Source organism: Gymnogyps californianus, chromosome 4 (assembly GCF_018139145.2).
Source record: "Gymnogyps californianus isolate 813 chromosome 4, ASM1813914v2, whole genome shotgun sequence".
In the NCBI taxonomy this organism is placed as follows: domain Eukaryota; kingdom Metazoa; phylum Chordata; class Aves; order Accipitriformes; family Cathartidae; genus Gymnogyps; species Gymnogyps californianus.
In genome coordinates this window covers 69,437,297-69,454,230 of record NC_059474.1, presented here as the reverse complement: position 1 = coordinate 69,454,230, position 16,934 = coordinate 69,437,297, and the positions used below count along the sequence as shown (strand labels likewise).

Here is a 16,934-nt window from a genome sequence, read left to right as displayed (position 1 = left end):
AAGATAAACGTACTCAATTAGAGACTTAAAATTTTAAAGTGTTCCATGTTCTTTCTGAATCAGTATGATTGTCAGTCACAATTTGAGTTTAAAGTTTAACTCTGATACTCACTAAGCTTGCTTGCTAGTTCAGGCAAGCCAGGGGACAGTTATTCTGAGTTATCATCTACCTTGATTGACCGTTTAGCAGCTTGTAAATTCATGGTGGTAAAAGGTGATAAATGCCAAAGGTGTGTAAAGGCATCAAGAAGTGGTCTATCTCCTGGAATGTAGCATTTTCTGCTTTTCTTGATATCCCTAGTTCTCCCACCTGTACTTTACTTACAAGCAAAGCAGCTGGGCTGGCTAGTACAATAGTACACAATAGTGTAATGCAATTGTTCTACTTTAGTTACTGCATGTATTTTCTGTGTTCATTTTATAAAAGCCAAACCAAAGAATAATATTTGGTAAACCACTGCTCCAATGGAATTTTGACTGCATCTTTATTGCAGAGTAAACTAAGCAATATTGCGTCTATCCAGAACAGCTTGCCAATATTAATACTAGGCTGTGGGTCAATTGCTTCAATAAAAAGAGCTCATCATCCTTTTCTCCTACATAAAATTTCAGCTCTTACTCCTGTAGAATAATCTGGGAAATTCATTTATCAAAGACTTGCAGATAGCCCTCCAACTAAAAAAAAAGTTCCCATAAAACAAAAAGGTCTATTGGCTGTGGCTTTAATTTAAAATTATGCAGTTAGCATGTCAAGTTGAGCCTACTTTTACCCTAAGCAGTATTTGATTGCATGAATAGGAACATTTACACTAAAACTTCCTTGAAGACATTATTTGATATGACTAAACTCTACAGTTCTGTAAAAAAAGAAAAAAAAAAGTGTAGGAACTGCAACTACAACAGTAGCGTAAAATAAATTACCACAAGAAGCTACAGCCAGCAATACTAGTGTTTTATGGGATGTAACACACATACCATGTTTAAAACTGTGATTTTGAAAGTTTCTCAAATCATTGAAAGGCTTTGAAAACAAGTTCTGCTGAAAACCACTGGAATTTCTGCTCTTAGATACCGGAAGGACTTTACAGTGAAGGGGGTTTAATTGTATTCCCGAAGTTCAGGAGATCCATTCTGCAGACTGTATTGACATGTAAAAGTTAATAGCAGTAATCACATCAACTTCAAGGAAAGTCCGACCTAATCCTCATATAGTTTTATTCTCCCAGCCTGTGCACACAGAGGAAAGCAATTATAGGCTCTCCTATCTAAATCCCTAACCGATTGTTTCACAAACAGCCTTTGTTGTAATTTTCTGATTTTTTTAATGTTTCGTTTCTCGCAACACATCTTGAATTTTGAGGAATGTTTAAATGGATTTAACCTCTTTTCTTGAAGTAATAACATTTTCGTAAATGTGAATCAAAATATGAAACTGCATATGATCTAATGCTACGGTAGTTCCTTTTTAGAAAGTGAGCCTTCACTTTTAGAATTCAAACCATTCAGCAGTGGATCCTTGGTTGGTGGATTTGTCTATCGAGGCTGCCAGTCTGAAAGGCTCTATGGAAGTTATGTATTTGGAGACCGCAATGGGTAGGTTTCTTATAACTCACTCTTAAACAAAAATGCATATAAGGTGTATTTAGTTATTGAGCTTCCTATATAAAGGAATACCAACAGTGCTGTATATTGTGTCACTTTGCCAATTTAGCGGTGGGACAATGCAGATTAAATTCTAGATTTGGAAATAAAATAGCACAGCATTCTAATGAATGGCGACATATGTAACATATCTGATCCTTGGAAAAAAGTACAGACAAAGACACTCACATCACGACGCTCTTAAGATTTTAGTTCTACAAACACTTACATGCATCATTTACACTATGATGGGAATAAATGTTAATTGTGGAACTGTTTCCCAAACAGGTCTAACTGGTAACACATTGAAAACTTTTGGGGTCTTATGGAAACATCACTGATGAAGCAAAATGAATGTTTTTTTAATAAATGGGCATAGTTTTCCCATGCCAAATAGGTCAGTATTCACAGATGCCTATGTAGTATAGCTTGAACCCAATTTTGCAATGTTTGAATGACAAGAAGGGAAATGCTGGGCTCTTTAAGCATCGGAAAAATTACAGGCAGGAAATCATAAGATGATGAACTGCACAGATGTATCTATGGAGCTACTCGCAGCAAGTGTTTACTTATTTATCTGGACAGTGAAAACTCTATTCAAAATGTAATGTAACAATTTGCTTTATGTGTTTTTGAATACAGAAATTTTTTAACACTGCAACAGAATCCTGCAACCAAACAGTGGCAAGAGAAACCCCTCTGTCTTGGCAACACTGGTTCATGTAGAGGTTTCTTTTCAGGCCCTGTCTTGGGATTTGGTGAAGATGAATTAGGTAAATAGAAAAAAAAATGTTATTAAATCATAAGCCTTATCGGTAATGCTTGCTGAACTATTCAAAATTACAGTAAATGTTTAAAAAGAAGAAATCTAAAGGCTATCTTTCCTTTGCCAAAGCTGTCTACACTGCTCTCAGCTACACCTTAGCAGCCTTGTAAGAAGAACCGAGAAGAGAATGGGTTGTTGGAAGGGGCAAAGGTCCTTACTGTCTCTCACATTCTGTGAACTGTGTCACTCACTATGACGCAATGTGTCATATATTTGCTTTTATTCCCAACATTACAGACTTAAGGGGCAAAGATATTGCATGAGCAGACTGATCCCCCTCTTCTCCCTTCCTCCCCAATTTTATTGTTTTTAACCAATTCTATACAATATGAAACAAAAAAACCATTCATGATAAAGTATCTTTCACATTTTAGCATCAATTTGGGAAAGTGCTTATTTAAATTTTCAAATAGCAATGATTCTGTTGTATATTTCAGTGATGAGTGTTTCTTCTGAAGTTTTTTAATCTCATCTTGCAAATACAGCTAGATCACAAAACTCATGTATGTGACATCTTAGGAAAGGAGAACTAATTTATTGCGTTGGTTTTTTTAACAGGTGAGATTTACATATTGTCAAGCAGTAAAAGTATGACACAGCCTCACAGCGGAAAACTCTACAAGATCATTGACCCGAAAAGGTGAGCATTGCGTTTCTCACTAAGATCAGTCTTTCCTTCAACAGATGAAAAACCAAAAGGTAAATGTAGTTCTTTCCATGTACCTGAATTATGCAATACTGACATTCAATAAGAAGGGAAATTCTCAATGCAGGGGGCTTCCTAAAAGCAAATGTACCATCAGCAGCAAGCAGAATAGATTCACTAACAGTAATCACTGTCTCATAGAAAGTGAATGTCAGAACAACAGAGGTGTAACCGACACTAACGTCTGGAAATTTTTACTCTTCAACATTATGCTAAATGCTGCCCACTTTCACACCTAGATTCACATTCTTTGCATATTTTCATAGAAGTGTAGACATATTTAATGTGGAACCATATGGACCAGTACAGGTAAAAGATGCTCCTGGTAGTTCTGAAGCCAAATGACTTGTAGGTACCACAGAGGTTACGCAGCATCAATGGAAGGCAGATGCTGGAATTCTCCCCAGCGCTACTGCTTCCTTACCTGCCGCTGCAGTGGAACAGTGCACAATGGGAGCTGGCTCAGAAGGTTAGTACTGGCCGACAATACCTACTCTGTATACTGAAAAGCTACTACAGAAAATAATTTGACAGTACTAGCTAGCAGACAGGCCATCCCCAGTCAGTTCCAGTCTCACTTCCCTAATTTCAGTTTTGCCATAAGTGAGCTCTAAGGAACAAATTCAGTCTTTCCCAAACATCTCTCCTGTTGTACAGGAGATACCACCAACAGAGAATAATACAGAGGACTGAATCCTCAGTGGGTGTGAATTATCACTGCTTACTAGTTTTCAACATCCTTCCATACCCCTGCATTTACCTGTCTCTCCCTGGGGAGCACCAAGGAAGGAAACCTTCTGTCCTTGGACTGTGTGCCAAAAATACACTAAATTCTTTAACAGTTCTTAAAGCGCTGTTTCCAAAAGGCTTATAAATCCCACTCAAATGATTTATAAGACACAGAATTAAGATGATTGGTTTAATTATTTCGAAAATTTACCAGTTGTAAAATGAGGATAAATGAAAATTATCAAACCAGAGTTTCTTGAGATGTGATCTTTGCAGAGCAGCTAGAGCTATGAAAATATTAGGGAATCTGCAAAGACTCCAAAAAACCAGTTCCCAACGTGACCCGGGGCCCCAGCAGCAATAAGAGCAGATGACTAGCAGGTACTCACTTTAGCTGGAGAAATACCATTTTCTTCATGACGAATCTTGCTGCTCTATCAGACCAATTCTGTGGCATGTGAAGGTACCACATCCATCCTGCAAAAGCATCAGAAATCAACACAAAATGAAATGGCCAACAGAAATGAAGTTTGCTGTATTAATTACTTTGACCCCATCATACCCTGCAAAAGCAACTGCCTATTTGTTCAGCATCTACTTCAGCATGTTTCCCCATTAGCATCAGATACAGTTAGGCTTGCATTTTTGGTTTTGCTGTTGACTGTTTAAGAGAGGAATTTATTTTCTTGTCAGAATTTAAATTCTAAAAATTGTTATTGGGACAACAAGCGAATTCAGTAATAAATTCATGAAATTGGATGCACGCTGTACTATAAGTTACAGTAGAGTTTCAGTGTTTTATAATTATACTATCCCAAACCTATAGCAAATAGTTTGGAAGCAGATGTTACTGCAGGTTAGTGCAGTCTGTCAGTCAAGGTTATTATGTATGTTTTATTTATGCTTTCTGGTATTAAAAACATTTTTTTAGAACAAAACTTGCCATTCTTACTGGGATTGTTTAGTCTGTTGGTGTATGGTTTTAAGTGAATTTTACACCCTAAATCCACTATTAGTATCTAATTACATGGGGCTGCCTTGTTTGACCTCGGCTTTTTGTTCTTGTTACCTCTTCCAGTAGGGTGGTCTTCAGCTGACATACCTGAAAGGCCAGACCTCCCATTGCTGCACTCACGGTTGGCTGTTTTCATGTATGGAAAAGGGTCAAGACTGTGTTTGGTTACTGGTGAAAGTAACCAGAAAACTATAAAATACTTTTGTAAATTGGCACACAGTTGAAATTAAACAGACTGTGGCAAAGGGATATAGTTTTTGGTAACACTTTTTAGAAACATGGGATAATTTGCATTCAGGCAAAGTTGTGAGTTTTGTTGTTTTTCAATCTCACACCATTGCAGGCTTTTAAGTGAAAGATAATGAGTTACTTCCACAAAAGAGCACTGCAGCTCTATTTACCATTTCGTGCTAATTTCACATTACACATGTAAACAATTTAAAAATTCCATGGCTTTGGGAAATGTTCTTGTAAAGCTTTATTAACAAAATATTAATTGTTATTCGCATGCTAATATTTTTTTGCATGCTAATATTTTGTTGCTCCTTTTAATGTCTTCCTCATGGTATGCGCCATACAAATACATCAAATATAGGTATAAACCCTAGCACAGTAAGCTTTCTAGAACACAAAATAAAGATGCTACAGGTGGGCTATGAGCATCAGGTATAAATAAAGTCATCAAAGTATTGATTTGTCATGTCTTGGAAATTCATTACTTACTAACAAAACCCTGTGAGAGGTGGCCTCTGGCAGACTCATCAATTTGCAGAGAGAGCCTTCCATGTGTGGGGCAGTGTAAAAGAACTAAATTGTCATTCCTTGTGGTAGCCCCTTGCTGGAAATTAATAACTTCTTGCAAAACCCAATCTTCTTCTGCTAGTGATCATTCATAAGCTGCTGCAAGCTTATGAAACTATTCTTTTATTCTAAATAATAAATGTTACATGAAGATGCAGGATTTGATTTCTTTTGATCTTTGTAGGAAACTACTGCATAATCAAAGTTGTTCTCAAACATAACCGTAACCTTGATTTCCTTGTCTCAAATATAGCTTAAGAAAGAAACCTACTACTTGGCTATTGCTAGCAGTAGAAAAAAATTCAAAAGAAATGGGGATGTTAAAACATTAGAAGATCAGAGGATGAGGATAATCCAGAGAACCCTTTGCATTAGTCTTCAATACTCAGCAAAGGGAAAGTCCTATCCTAAAACAATCCTTCACATCTAATAAAAATGAGGTGTTAAACTGAGGTGATATATGACAAATTGATAAATATGATCAACACAGAGGTTCTGAATCCCTCAAGGCAGTTTGAAACATAGAATTCAAGGTACCACAGGAAACTTTTGTTCAGTTCCTCCAAATATTTCGTGTCAATAACTAAATAGCCTCCCATCAGAAGCACAGAATTAAATAATCCTTCTCTTTGTAACAAGATTGTTATAATGACACATTAGTACTTGGGAGCTCTTAGACAATGAAGTGATAAATCAGAAACAGAAAAGTTAAAAATGAATGTAAAAACCAAGTATGTGAGGTGCTGCAAAATACATATATACTACCTGTTACCAAAATTGTGTAGAGTGAAGAGTATAGGTAATAACATATTTAGCTCTGAGATTGGAGGAGATGTGGGAAACCCTAAGAATTACAAACACATAAAACCAGCATTATGTAAATTAGTTAAACTAGCAGACAAAAGAAGAATTTCTTGAGTTAAAACTGTGTCTCTGAAAAATATATCCATTCTTTGATGATTATCAAAAAAATGTTATCACAAGTAAACTACTTTCCAGGGTTAGGAACTAATGAGAAAGTAAAGGGAGAAAGACTTATGTACTTCTCAACTAAAAGGTAGAGTTAGTCAGATGTCCTGAAGATCAGTGCAAATACTAGCATTTTATAAATTGCCTTTGTGACCAAAAAAGAAAAACTTCTTAATTTCTGTTTTTCGAGTTTCTGGTTTATAATTTTTCTGTCTTGCTTTCTGTTTCTACAAATACATACTAATATCAATCACAAAAACATTGATGAATGCATAGGAAAAATAACTAGGTAAACAGTGATGTAGAAAATATGTATAGGTCCAAATATTCCGTTTAGTCAATAACAGAGAAAATAGGAGACAAACCCATGAGAAAAGAAAAAGTAATCATTTTCTAGCGTGATGAGAGGAGAAAATCAGCTGTGGACAGTATTAAAAGTGCATATTTAAATAAGAAAAATCTGTTGATAGGTGCATATCAGCTGTAATTTAAACATTATTACCAGCTGTTCTTTAAAAAAACGTAGACAGGGACAGACCAAGAAGTAAGAAAATAAACTTTGGAAGATGGCAGAACAGCCATAATGTGGCTTTGTACGTCTTCGTTTAGAATACTTATGATCACTTTTCTCTCTAAGCAAATTATAGGTAAAATGAGAGCGATTCAGAGAAGAGTACTCAAACTGATGGACAATGCAAAAGATTTCCATTTAAAAGATGAGACTAAACTCGGAGAAGTGTATAGGGCAGTCACGCAGTGCTGTATCCCCTGTGAAGTTTTAAGTGTTTGCCACTGTCGATACAGTGATTCCAAAGGGGATGAATAATTCTTTTGACCAGGATGGCTCACTGGAGCCAGCAGGTGATTTTTAAGAACGAGGGCAGAGCTTAAGTAAGTGTCCTTGCACACATAAGAAGATTTCCTCTTCCTCTCCTTATAACACCTTATAGACCCGGATTTCAGTATGTTTCATATCAACAGCCAGAATAGCTGCTTTCCGTTGGATTGAAACTTGAACTTGATTCAAACCATCTCACCCCTCTTTCATGCCCCTCCAGAGTATGCAAGTCCACTTATCATCCTTTCCATCATCACCTTCTGGGATTTCCGCTATCGGAGAGTATTTCCAAACAGACTGATTTCAAACACGAAGGGACAATATCTAGGTCATACCTCATTTTGACATTGTTCGGGCTCTTTAAAAACAATTGGTGAACTTATTTTTTAGTATGAGTCAAGAGTGTTTGATGGTATGATAGGAGAATAGCATTTATGAAAGCATAGCCCTCTTGAAGCCTTTAATTACTATGGAAATGGAAACTCGGAAACATACGGTATTAGACTAATCTGCATCAAGATAATCAGTTCTGATGGGTTATAGATATACTCTGAAGCTACTACTGGAAACTCTCTGTAGAATGAGCCAATTTTGTTGGTGAACGCTTTCACCAACCCAGGTGGGCCATATGATTTCTTTCTGTTCAGAAAGTTACTATCCCTTAAGTCATTTGAGGGAATGGAAAGCCAGAATTAATGTCTAATTATGTTTAGTTTAGCCGGAGCATGCAAAATTCTTATCTCATTTACCTACCCACATGCAGTTACTATTCCCATAAGAGACACTAAAGAGAAATTAGAGCTTTTTGCGAATACCAGTCTAGAGAGTTTCACTTTACAGAAGTACTTCACAAAAACTCCTTTGTAACCACGATGGAAAAACCTAAGGATTTTTTTCAATCACATCACAGCTCACTGACTGTAAAAGTTTTTGTTTTGGTTTGGGATTTTTTTTTCGCTTTTTTTTTTTTTTTAGTCTTCCTAGCATTGGCTATTAAGGAGTTCTCACTTTTTATCACTTTATAAGGAAAAAAACAGCTCAGTTTATCTTTTGCTTATTTTCTGGAGCCTGCAGGAAGCCTCTGCCATCCTAAAGAAAGTCATACATAATAGAGCAGCTTTAGCCCAGTAAGCCAGTCTTTCCCAATTCATCAGTCAAAGTGTTATGCAAGTGGCCCCCTAAATTGATAAATTCCCACAGTGCCTGTTGACCCAGCTGCCAAGTGCTCATGCAGCAGGTGTTGTTTTCATGACCACCCTGACAGTAATACAAACTGTTTAGCAGTTGCATTGACCTCTTAGCTATTAACATTGATACAGGCTTCACTAGGGACTAGTTTTCAAACATGACAGAATTTCTTAAGACTAGAGGTCATGAACAAGTATACCATATAAGAATAAATTTGATATGCTGCGGAGTTTAAATCTTAAAAGCCGTGAGTTTTTTTCCACATTATTCCCATGTAGTAAATCTGGAGACAAGTAACGAGCTTTTGGCATCTCTCCCAGGACTAAAGGTATACTTTTTAATTTTAGAAGCTGTACCTGAAGAGATGCTATATTTATTCTATGGCAAGTAGTAAATTTCAGTCTATGACAAGTAGTGAAACAAAAGTATTTTTTCTTGACATTTTCCCATGTAAAGGAAAAAAACAAACAACTAATGCACAAATTTTGGTGATATACGTAAGCATCATTCTAATACCTAATATCTTGCGTGCAGTTAATTGAAGCATAATGTTCTTTCCATATATTTTGTACCACAATCAGGATTTCTATGGCCGTGTCTCTTGCTCAGATTGGAACATCCAGGAATTTTGTCTGGGTTTTTTCTCACTTTAGTGAGAAAGTAGAGATTTTTTATATTGTGTCAAAGGCACGATAGAGGAATTGTTTTCTGTTCAGTACCATTGTATTACTGCTGAATTTGACCCTCAATTTGCATTGATTTATGTATGTCTGAGTTACAGGCTAGCGCATATATATCGCTCTGTGCTTTTAGTGGAACTGTGAAGAGATGCACTAAAGAAAGCATGAAATCCTAAGCAGTTCCAGGATGAGTTTTAATCTGTTAAACCATGTTAGACTTTTGTATGCCTCTAAACTAACAGTAGAGGCTACTTTCTTATACTAGCTACAGTAATGCAGCAAAAATTATTTTACACATCGTACAGTCAAGAATTCTCAGCTCACTGCACACGTCAGCAAAGGGACCCAGCGAGGGCCCCAGCCCCCAGTACAACTTTTCCTCCATGTTCCATACATTTAGAGTTGTTATACAGTTTCATGAAAGCATGTTTTAACAAGCAAGATATACTGTACTGTACTGTATATATGAACAGCTCTTTAAGATAACTAGAATTGTACAGACCATATAAATAGTCATTATCAGCTACATTTTTGGCTGACTTTCTGTGGACCAAATAGTGCTTACTGTAAGAGTAATCAGGCTGTACCCTTTAGAGTTTTATAGATTGAGGGAGACAAGGAAAAAAATTCTCTCCAGCCCACAGTGTGGCTCCATCTATTCCCCTCCATTTTCCACGTCAAGAGACACAGCGAAGCACTAGTTATATAAACAAAATCACAGGCTTGTCTAAGTGCTGGAAAGATCAAGTCCCAACAGTCAGTTGCAAGACTTATATTATCTTTGTGAGATTCAGTTCAACTTATGCTGAGCCTGAAAATTTCCACGCCTTTAAAGCCTTAAGAATGCAAAGTGTAAGTATTGTGGGGCAGAGACTTTCTCTTGATACGTGTTGGTACCATAACGGCCTTCAAATCCCGAGAAAGAAGCGTGGCTTTTCCTATAGCACAACTAAGGAAAACCAGTAATTCTTCTCACACACAAGAAGGATTCTGCTGCAGCTGCATTTGTGTTCCTCTTCTCCTAAGGCACTCTGCCAACCAGAATTTTTTCCATCTTTGTTTCTACTCCACCCCACCATTAATAAATGTTATCCGAGGCTGATGAGTGCAAGTTATTGATTGATGGTAGAATAAAAGGCAAGGTTATATTCACAAGTACCAAGAGCACTAGAAAACTTTAAATCATAAAAGTGACCAGCAATGCTTGGCTGGATACAAAAAAGTATGATTCCTGTCTCCCTAATTAAATAAAAAAAGAACCATATATTCCAGCACTATCATAGATAAATACTTTACATCTATTAATAAAATAAATCATTATCTTCACAAATAAAATATCTCTGTGACTTATGAGATCATTCTTTGCTAAAGGTATGCCACTGGAGCTCTTTTCCAAGAGATGCTCCAGGAGCCTGAGGTTATGCTTCCTGCTAAACACAGTACTGTACTTGTGTTTGAGTAAGAAAAAGAGAAGACTCCCATTTAAAGTAACTTGAAAGAAATGGGCTTTAACAGAGACAGATGAAGAAAGAATGTTGTCTCCCATGCAGTTGGCTATAAAGAAATCACCTCAAATTTAGATTTTTTTTTTTTTCCAGAGGTTGGTATTAGAAGACAGATCTTTTTACTTTAAATCTGAACAAGTCTCCACTGAAAATCATATCATTTTGTAGAACTGTTTCCAAAACAGCATTGCCTGTGAATCTCACGTATAATTTTTAAGTGTAGGAACTTTCTTAACCAGATCATATGTAATGCTCTTATTACTACAGAACTGGAATTCCTTACAGGTCAAAAAAATAATGCATTATATTTAAAAGACAGCCGTGGAAGTCTGTAAACACAAAAACTGAAAGGGTTTCAAATATGCTGCACGAAAGGTGTCAAAACATGTTTCAAAGCCCTTAAATAATACAGGACCTCAAGTCTGATTCTCAGAAGTGCTTTTGAAATCAGAACTTGGTGCTACACTAAAGATGCATCTACACATTCTTTCTGTCCTTAACATCTTTGAGGAACCAGTTCTTCTGTACGGATGTTTAAATAATCATGGTAGCAATTAAGACTGAGCAGAGAAAGTGCTACGGTGAAACAAACCAGTGAGCCTGTACTCTATTACTCTGTTTCAAAGAAAAATGCAAGAAACCCTGTAATGTACCATTAACAAGCTGCATGCCAAAATGGGGGGGGGGGGGGGGGGAATGTAAGCCCAGTGAGGGACTTCTATGACATTAGGTATGAGTGCTTATTTTTCTTAAAAATTATTTTTACCCTATCTAATATTACTTTGAATGGCCCCATTGTGCATAGAAATATCTTCTTAAAATCCTACTAGAACGTGGGCTTCCTTGATATCTTAGAAGCCATGAGTTCAACTGGTTAATTTTATTTTCTTTAGCTTAATTTTTTTCCCTCAATATTTCTTCTGATGTTGAAATGGGAGATAAACAAGAATGCCCAATTTTCCTCCTCTTTTTTCTGTCACTGTTTTCTGCACCTCCATCATACCCCTGCTTTCTCAGACTCCAAAGACTATCTTTTTCTCCACACAGAAGTATCAATCTAGGATTTTAATATTTGACAGGGTAATCAGTGCACAAGTTGCTATTCCAGCTATTTGCATATAATTGGGGGTTTAATGCTGATGTCAGTATAATGAACAATGTTATTTTCTATTCTATTCTATCTCATACAATTTTGTTTTGGTTTGTTTGGATTCTAGCTGGACACTTAGCCAAGGTTTATCTGAGCTCTCCACAAAACTATTAGAATCTTTGTCCAGCAAATTTCAATCTTAGGAATGTATGGCAGTAGTTGAAACTATTTCCTTGTGAATGAGTAATTTTGTGTTTGTCATTAATTAACTTAATTTGCCATGATGCTCCCATTCAATTATTTGTTTAGATCTTTTGGGAGATCCTGACATTCTTTTCTAAACTTATGCCTGTGCAATCAAACCCACAGCAGAGACAAAACATGGTACCTCTACTGGGAACCTGTAGCCTTGTGATGATCCTAGCAGTCTCTAGCTGCTGAACTCAGACAGCAAATAAAATAAGTGGTCAATATGATGACATACAGTGAAATTTAAAAAAAAACAACCAATAAACATCTAAAAAAGCATTGGAAGTCATATCAACAGTTAGGGCACGCTTAAATTAAAACACTTAAGTGTTTTACACACTTAACACTACAGAAGGAACACTACAGTTCCTTCTTTGTTAAGGAAGATAATGCTGTGCTTTTGTAAATAAAAAAGGCTGGACATCCAAACTATTTTGTAGAGACTGACAGAAAAAATTCCATTACGTAAGACTTGACACCAAGAAGCCCAACAAAAAAACAGTATCAGAAGTATTTTAAGTCAGCTGAACTAGAATTTCCTTCATGCATACATTTCACAGAATCACCCACAGAATGGCTGAGGCTGGAAGGGACCTCTGGAGGGCATCTGGTCCAACCCCCCCGCTCAAGCAGGGCCACCTACAGCCAGTTGCCCAGGACCGTGTCCAGACAGCTTCTGAATATCTCCAAGGATGGAGACTCCACAACCTCTCTGGGCAACCTGTGCCAGTGCTTGGTCACCCTCATAGTGAAAAAGTCTTTCCTGATGTTCAGATGCTTAATTAAGCATCCGGAATGCATAATCCAAATATGATTTCACGAAAATATGGAAATAAAAAATCTGCAATGTCAAACTGAATTCGTAGACAGAGGTAATACTTTCGCAAAATTATTGTGCATGTCATAATGTGTGACATAAAACCTGATGTTCACATTACTCTTCCCAGCATACAATCAGAAATATAGATCAGCTAGAAACGCAAAAAGACACCATCAGATTCTGGTCTGAATTATATGACTATTTGCACTCTCTGAAAAAAGCCACACAATCAGTAGAATTTAGCATGTCTAGTAATGATATTATCTAGAGATACATGCTGCCTGCGATAAGCTCTTCAGCAAACTGGTTTTGCCAGCTTCAAGCTTCAAGAATTCTCAAGGACTATTATTTAATCTTCTAGAAGATCTCTGAAGGCAGTTATATGAAAAAATAGCAAATCACACTGTATTTTTCTGTAATGTAACATATCATCTCTACGTTTATTGGTATTTATTGGTATTATTTTTGAGAGAAAAAGCAATCCCCTTAGAACACAGATTTCTCCCACTGATAATACCATAAAAGAGAATCAGGCCTTTAATAAAAAAAGTTTTTCTCCTTGACCCCGACTTTTAACTATGTGCTTGGTTCCTATATTTTTATTCAGGCCTTTAGTCCCTGAAGAATGCAAAAGAACAGCTCAATCTGCACAGATACTGGTATCTGAATGCTCAAGGCATTGTCGGAACGGGCACTGCACTCCCACAGGAAAATGCTGCTGTAATCAAGGCTGGGAAGGAGAGTTCTGCAGAACTGGTTTGTATATAGATTCATAGCAACAAGTGAAAAAAGCAGTGACATGCCATAATTTGCTTTTAATTATTTGCTGAGAGAAATTTTCAATATATGTCATTGACCATCAGTTCTAAGACAACATTAAAGAAATACTGATCTCATGAGTTGTAGGAGAACAATAAGTCTTTAGATTAGTGCAACAGTTACAACATCTAATGCAATGTGAACCATTACAGAATGCAATTAATAGCATAAATATGACAGACAACAGCATTCTTATTTTTTCACCAAGATTGTAAAATGAAAGGAAATGCAATCAATACATGTTCCGTGTTTGGACATTCAGCTTCCACCTATAGTATTACCGTTGTCAGTGTCAAATAGGAGTACTTTGTCAGGAAAGATGATAAATCAGACCTGCAGGTCACTACTGCATATTTTGCACTTCGCTAATTTAATGCAAATACTTTAGTTTTGGTACATTCTCTACTTTTGATCCTACAAAATAGAACGGCTCCAGTTTGTCAAAGAGAATTCTATGTACAGCTTATCACAAAGCAGCTAATAATCAGAACGTTACTGTAATCCATTATTAATCGCAGTGCTTTTATTAAGTCCTGTCTTGTTGCCGTAGCGTATCTTTTAAAAGTCACTTGAAAAAGTGACTGCGATCAAACTATATGTTGGGTACGCCACCGAAGGGGTGAGATAAATGAACCTGGAGTGCCACAGCTCTGCTATCACTGTCTCACAGAGGCTGTGGTTATGTCTGAGCTGTATAACTCTGGCCTATGCAGATCTTTCAGAGCAAGCCTGGGTACCAGGAGGTGTTATTAGTGCATCAGCACAGTCTTCTGACTGAGCGTATTTGCTCAGCGAGTCTGACCAGATGCCTATACAAAGAGATAAGGTTAACGTAATGGCAGTAGAATTCAAAAGAGGAAACGAATCACAGAGTGAGACGCAGCAATGATCACACGATGGACCAGGGATAATTCAGGTTGGAAGGGCACTCAGGAGGACCCTGCTGAAGCAGGGTCAGCTATGAGGTCCTTATAGCCTGGAGTGTAAATTTTAGCAACCTCTGGGTTTTCAGTGATGAGCAGGAGTGACTTCGTTTGGAATGAAATGAAATGAATGAAATGACTAATGATATATCTTACTGGCAAGATTCATGAGCTGACCATCATACAGCCGTGTAATAAAAGCAGGTTGGAGAAATGGATGAGGTCATCTGGCCAAATAGCCCAACTTCACTTGTCCTCACTTGTCAGTCAGAGATTTCCTACATTTAGAGAATGAGGCCCATTCTACAGCCCTTGTCCAAGTGGAACTTAAAGTAAAAAGCATCTCCAGTGTGAACATAAATGGGTCTTGAATAATCTGTTTTGTTTAAAAAATTACAGTTCTGTGATAGATAAGTTGATAGATGCAATGTACAAGAAAGCTACAGAAAATATGTAGACTAAGGATCTTTATTCCCTCTGTGCCACGCAGCAGTTAACAGAGATGTTCTAGGTTGGACCTCAAGCTACTATTATAATTTAAATAAGAAAAATTACCTTACAAGGCATCAATTTCCTCCTAGTGTAATTAAGAAACTCATGAATAAAATCAAGAAACCTGTTTTTATATAGTGTATTATAAATCTCTGTAAATCAATATTATAGCTTTATTGTGATAGATAACATTAAACTGCAAAATGTCTGCAAAAAGAAAGATACATTATATTTATCACAGTGCTGTGACTCTACCCCAGAAGAAAATACTTCCACAACTAAAGTTATTGATTGTTAGTTTTGCTAACAGTGGCTACAATTTAAAATAGCTTTTATATTTGAAAAACTGAAGCAAGCTGATTAACCTAGAAATCTACAGGTAAATCATCAAGCATCTGCTAAATAGAGAGGGGAAAACTGTGAAACTCAACTAACTGATAAGAGCTGTTGAAAAAATACTCTGGTTCTTTTTTTTCTAAAGGGAATTCAATTTTATTCCAAGCGTAAGTGATTCAAGGGCCAAAGGAGTGCATCTCTGTGGGCAATTGTAGTCTGCCTGCTAAGGAAAGCATGTAGTGCAGAACTCTGCATGTACGAAGGAGTTTACCTTGCTAGCTTGGAGATGGCCAGGTGCTAAAATGTCTCACCAACTTCAGGACTTTTTTGGGTTGCCTGCATAAGAAATGGGATGAGGTAGACCACCACTGTTTAAAGAACTAGATGTGCTGTATGTCTTGTTTTCAAATGATAAGACATTTGGAGCCTAAAGTCTTTTGAGATGGGTCTTCTGTGCACTCCAAAATCAAGCATGAATATGGGAATTGGACATTTTAGAAAATCTGCTATTTGAGTTTCAGTCTGTCCTGGGTGACGTCCTCTCAGACATACAAAATTAGTTCCTCCCCTAATATTCTAAAACTTTAAAAAATATGGTTTCAAAACTCCTGATATTTCATCCTTTCTATTTTGTTTTTAATTTATGTGCTTTATCATTATAAGTTTAGAAAAGTTCTTAATGAATGCGTAGTGTATCTTTTTGGTTTGTGATGTTCTAAACAAATTAGAAAATCACTGTTTTTTTACCCACAGCAAAATGTGACCCAGCCTGTCGACATGGAGGTGTCTGTGTAAGGCCTAATAAATGCTTATGTAAAAAAGGCTATCTCGGCCCCCAGTGTGAACAAGTGGATAGAAACATCCGAAGAGTGACAAGGGCAGGTATTCTTGATCAGATCCTAGACATGACATCCTATTTGCTGGATCTAACCAGCTATATTGTATAGTTTCTGGGACTATTTGGAAACTACACTTTCAACGGGCATTTGTTTTGAATCCTGTCATTTTTAAAAGACTGTTATCTTGCAACAAATACCGGTGATTTGATTTACTTTATTAATTTAAGTATAATATCCACAAATGTGCAGATAAATTCTTTGTATGTGTGTAAATATTTCTGTACGTCTCCACAGACGTACCGATATCCAATACGTGCACACATACGCATGCACGCACTATCACAAATACGGTTTTACGGCTAGTGGAATTTTTTTTTATATTTATTTCTTCATGAGAAATAGTTTACAAAGTAATTCCACTGTAAACCACATTTTCGTCAAAGGACTTTCGTGATGTCTTAATGGATT

The 16,934-nt window shown here is 36.7% G+C and overlaps 1 protein-coding gene across 1 annotated transcript in view; it reads left to right on the top strand.

Annotated features, from left to right (window-relative positions):
* The window catches only part of HHIP (hedgehog interacting protein), a 72,521-nt gene extending 55,947 nt beyond the window's left edge, over window positions 1-16,574 (top strand). Inside the window, exons 10-14 of the mRNA XM_050896115.1 lie at window positions 1,470-1,593; window positions 2,284-2,414; window positions 3,026-3,107; window positions 13,665-13,813; window positions 16,381-16,574. Of these exons, the coding sequence (XP_050752072.1) occupies window positions 1,470-1,593; window positions 2,284-2,414; window positions 3,026-3,107; window positions 13,665-13,813; window positions 16,381-16,574 (680 nt within the window). The remainder of the gene's footprint in view (window positions 1-1,469; window positions 1,594-2,283; window positions 2,415-3,025; window positions 3,108-13,664; window positions 13,814-16,380) is intronic.
* The last annotated feature ends 360 nt before the right edge of the window (window positions 16,575-16,934 follow it).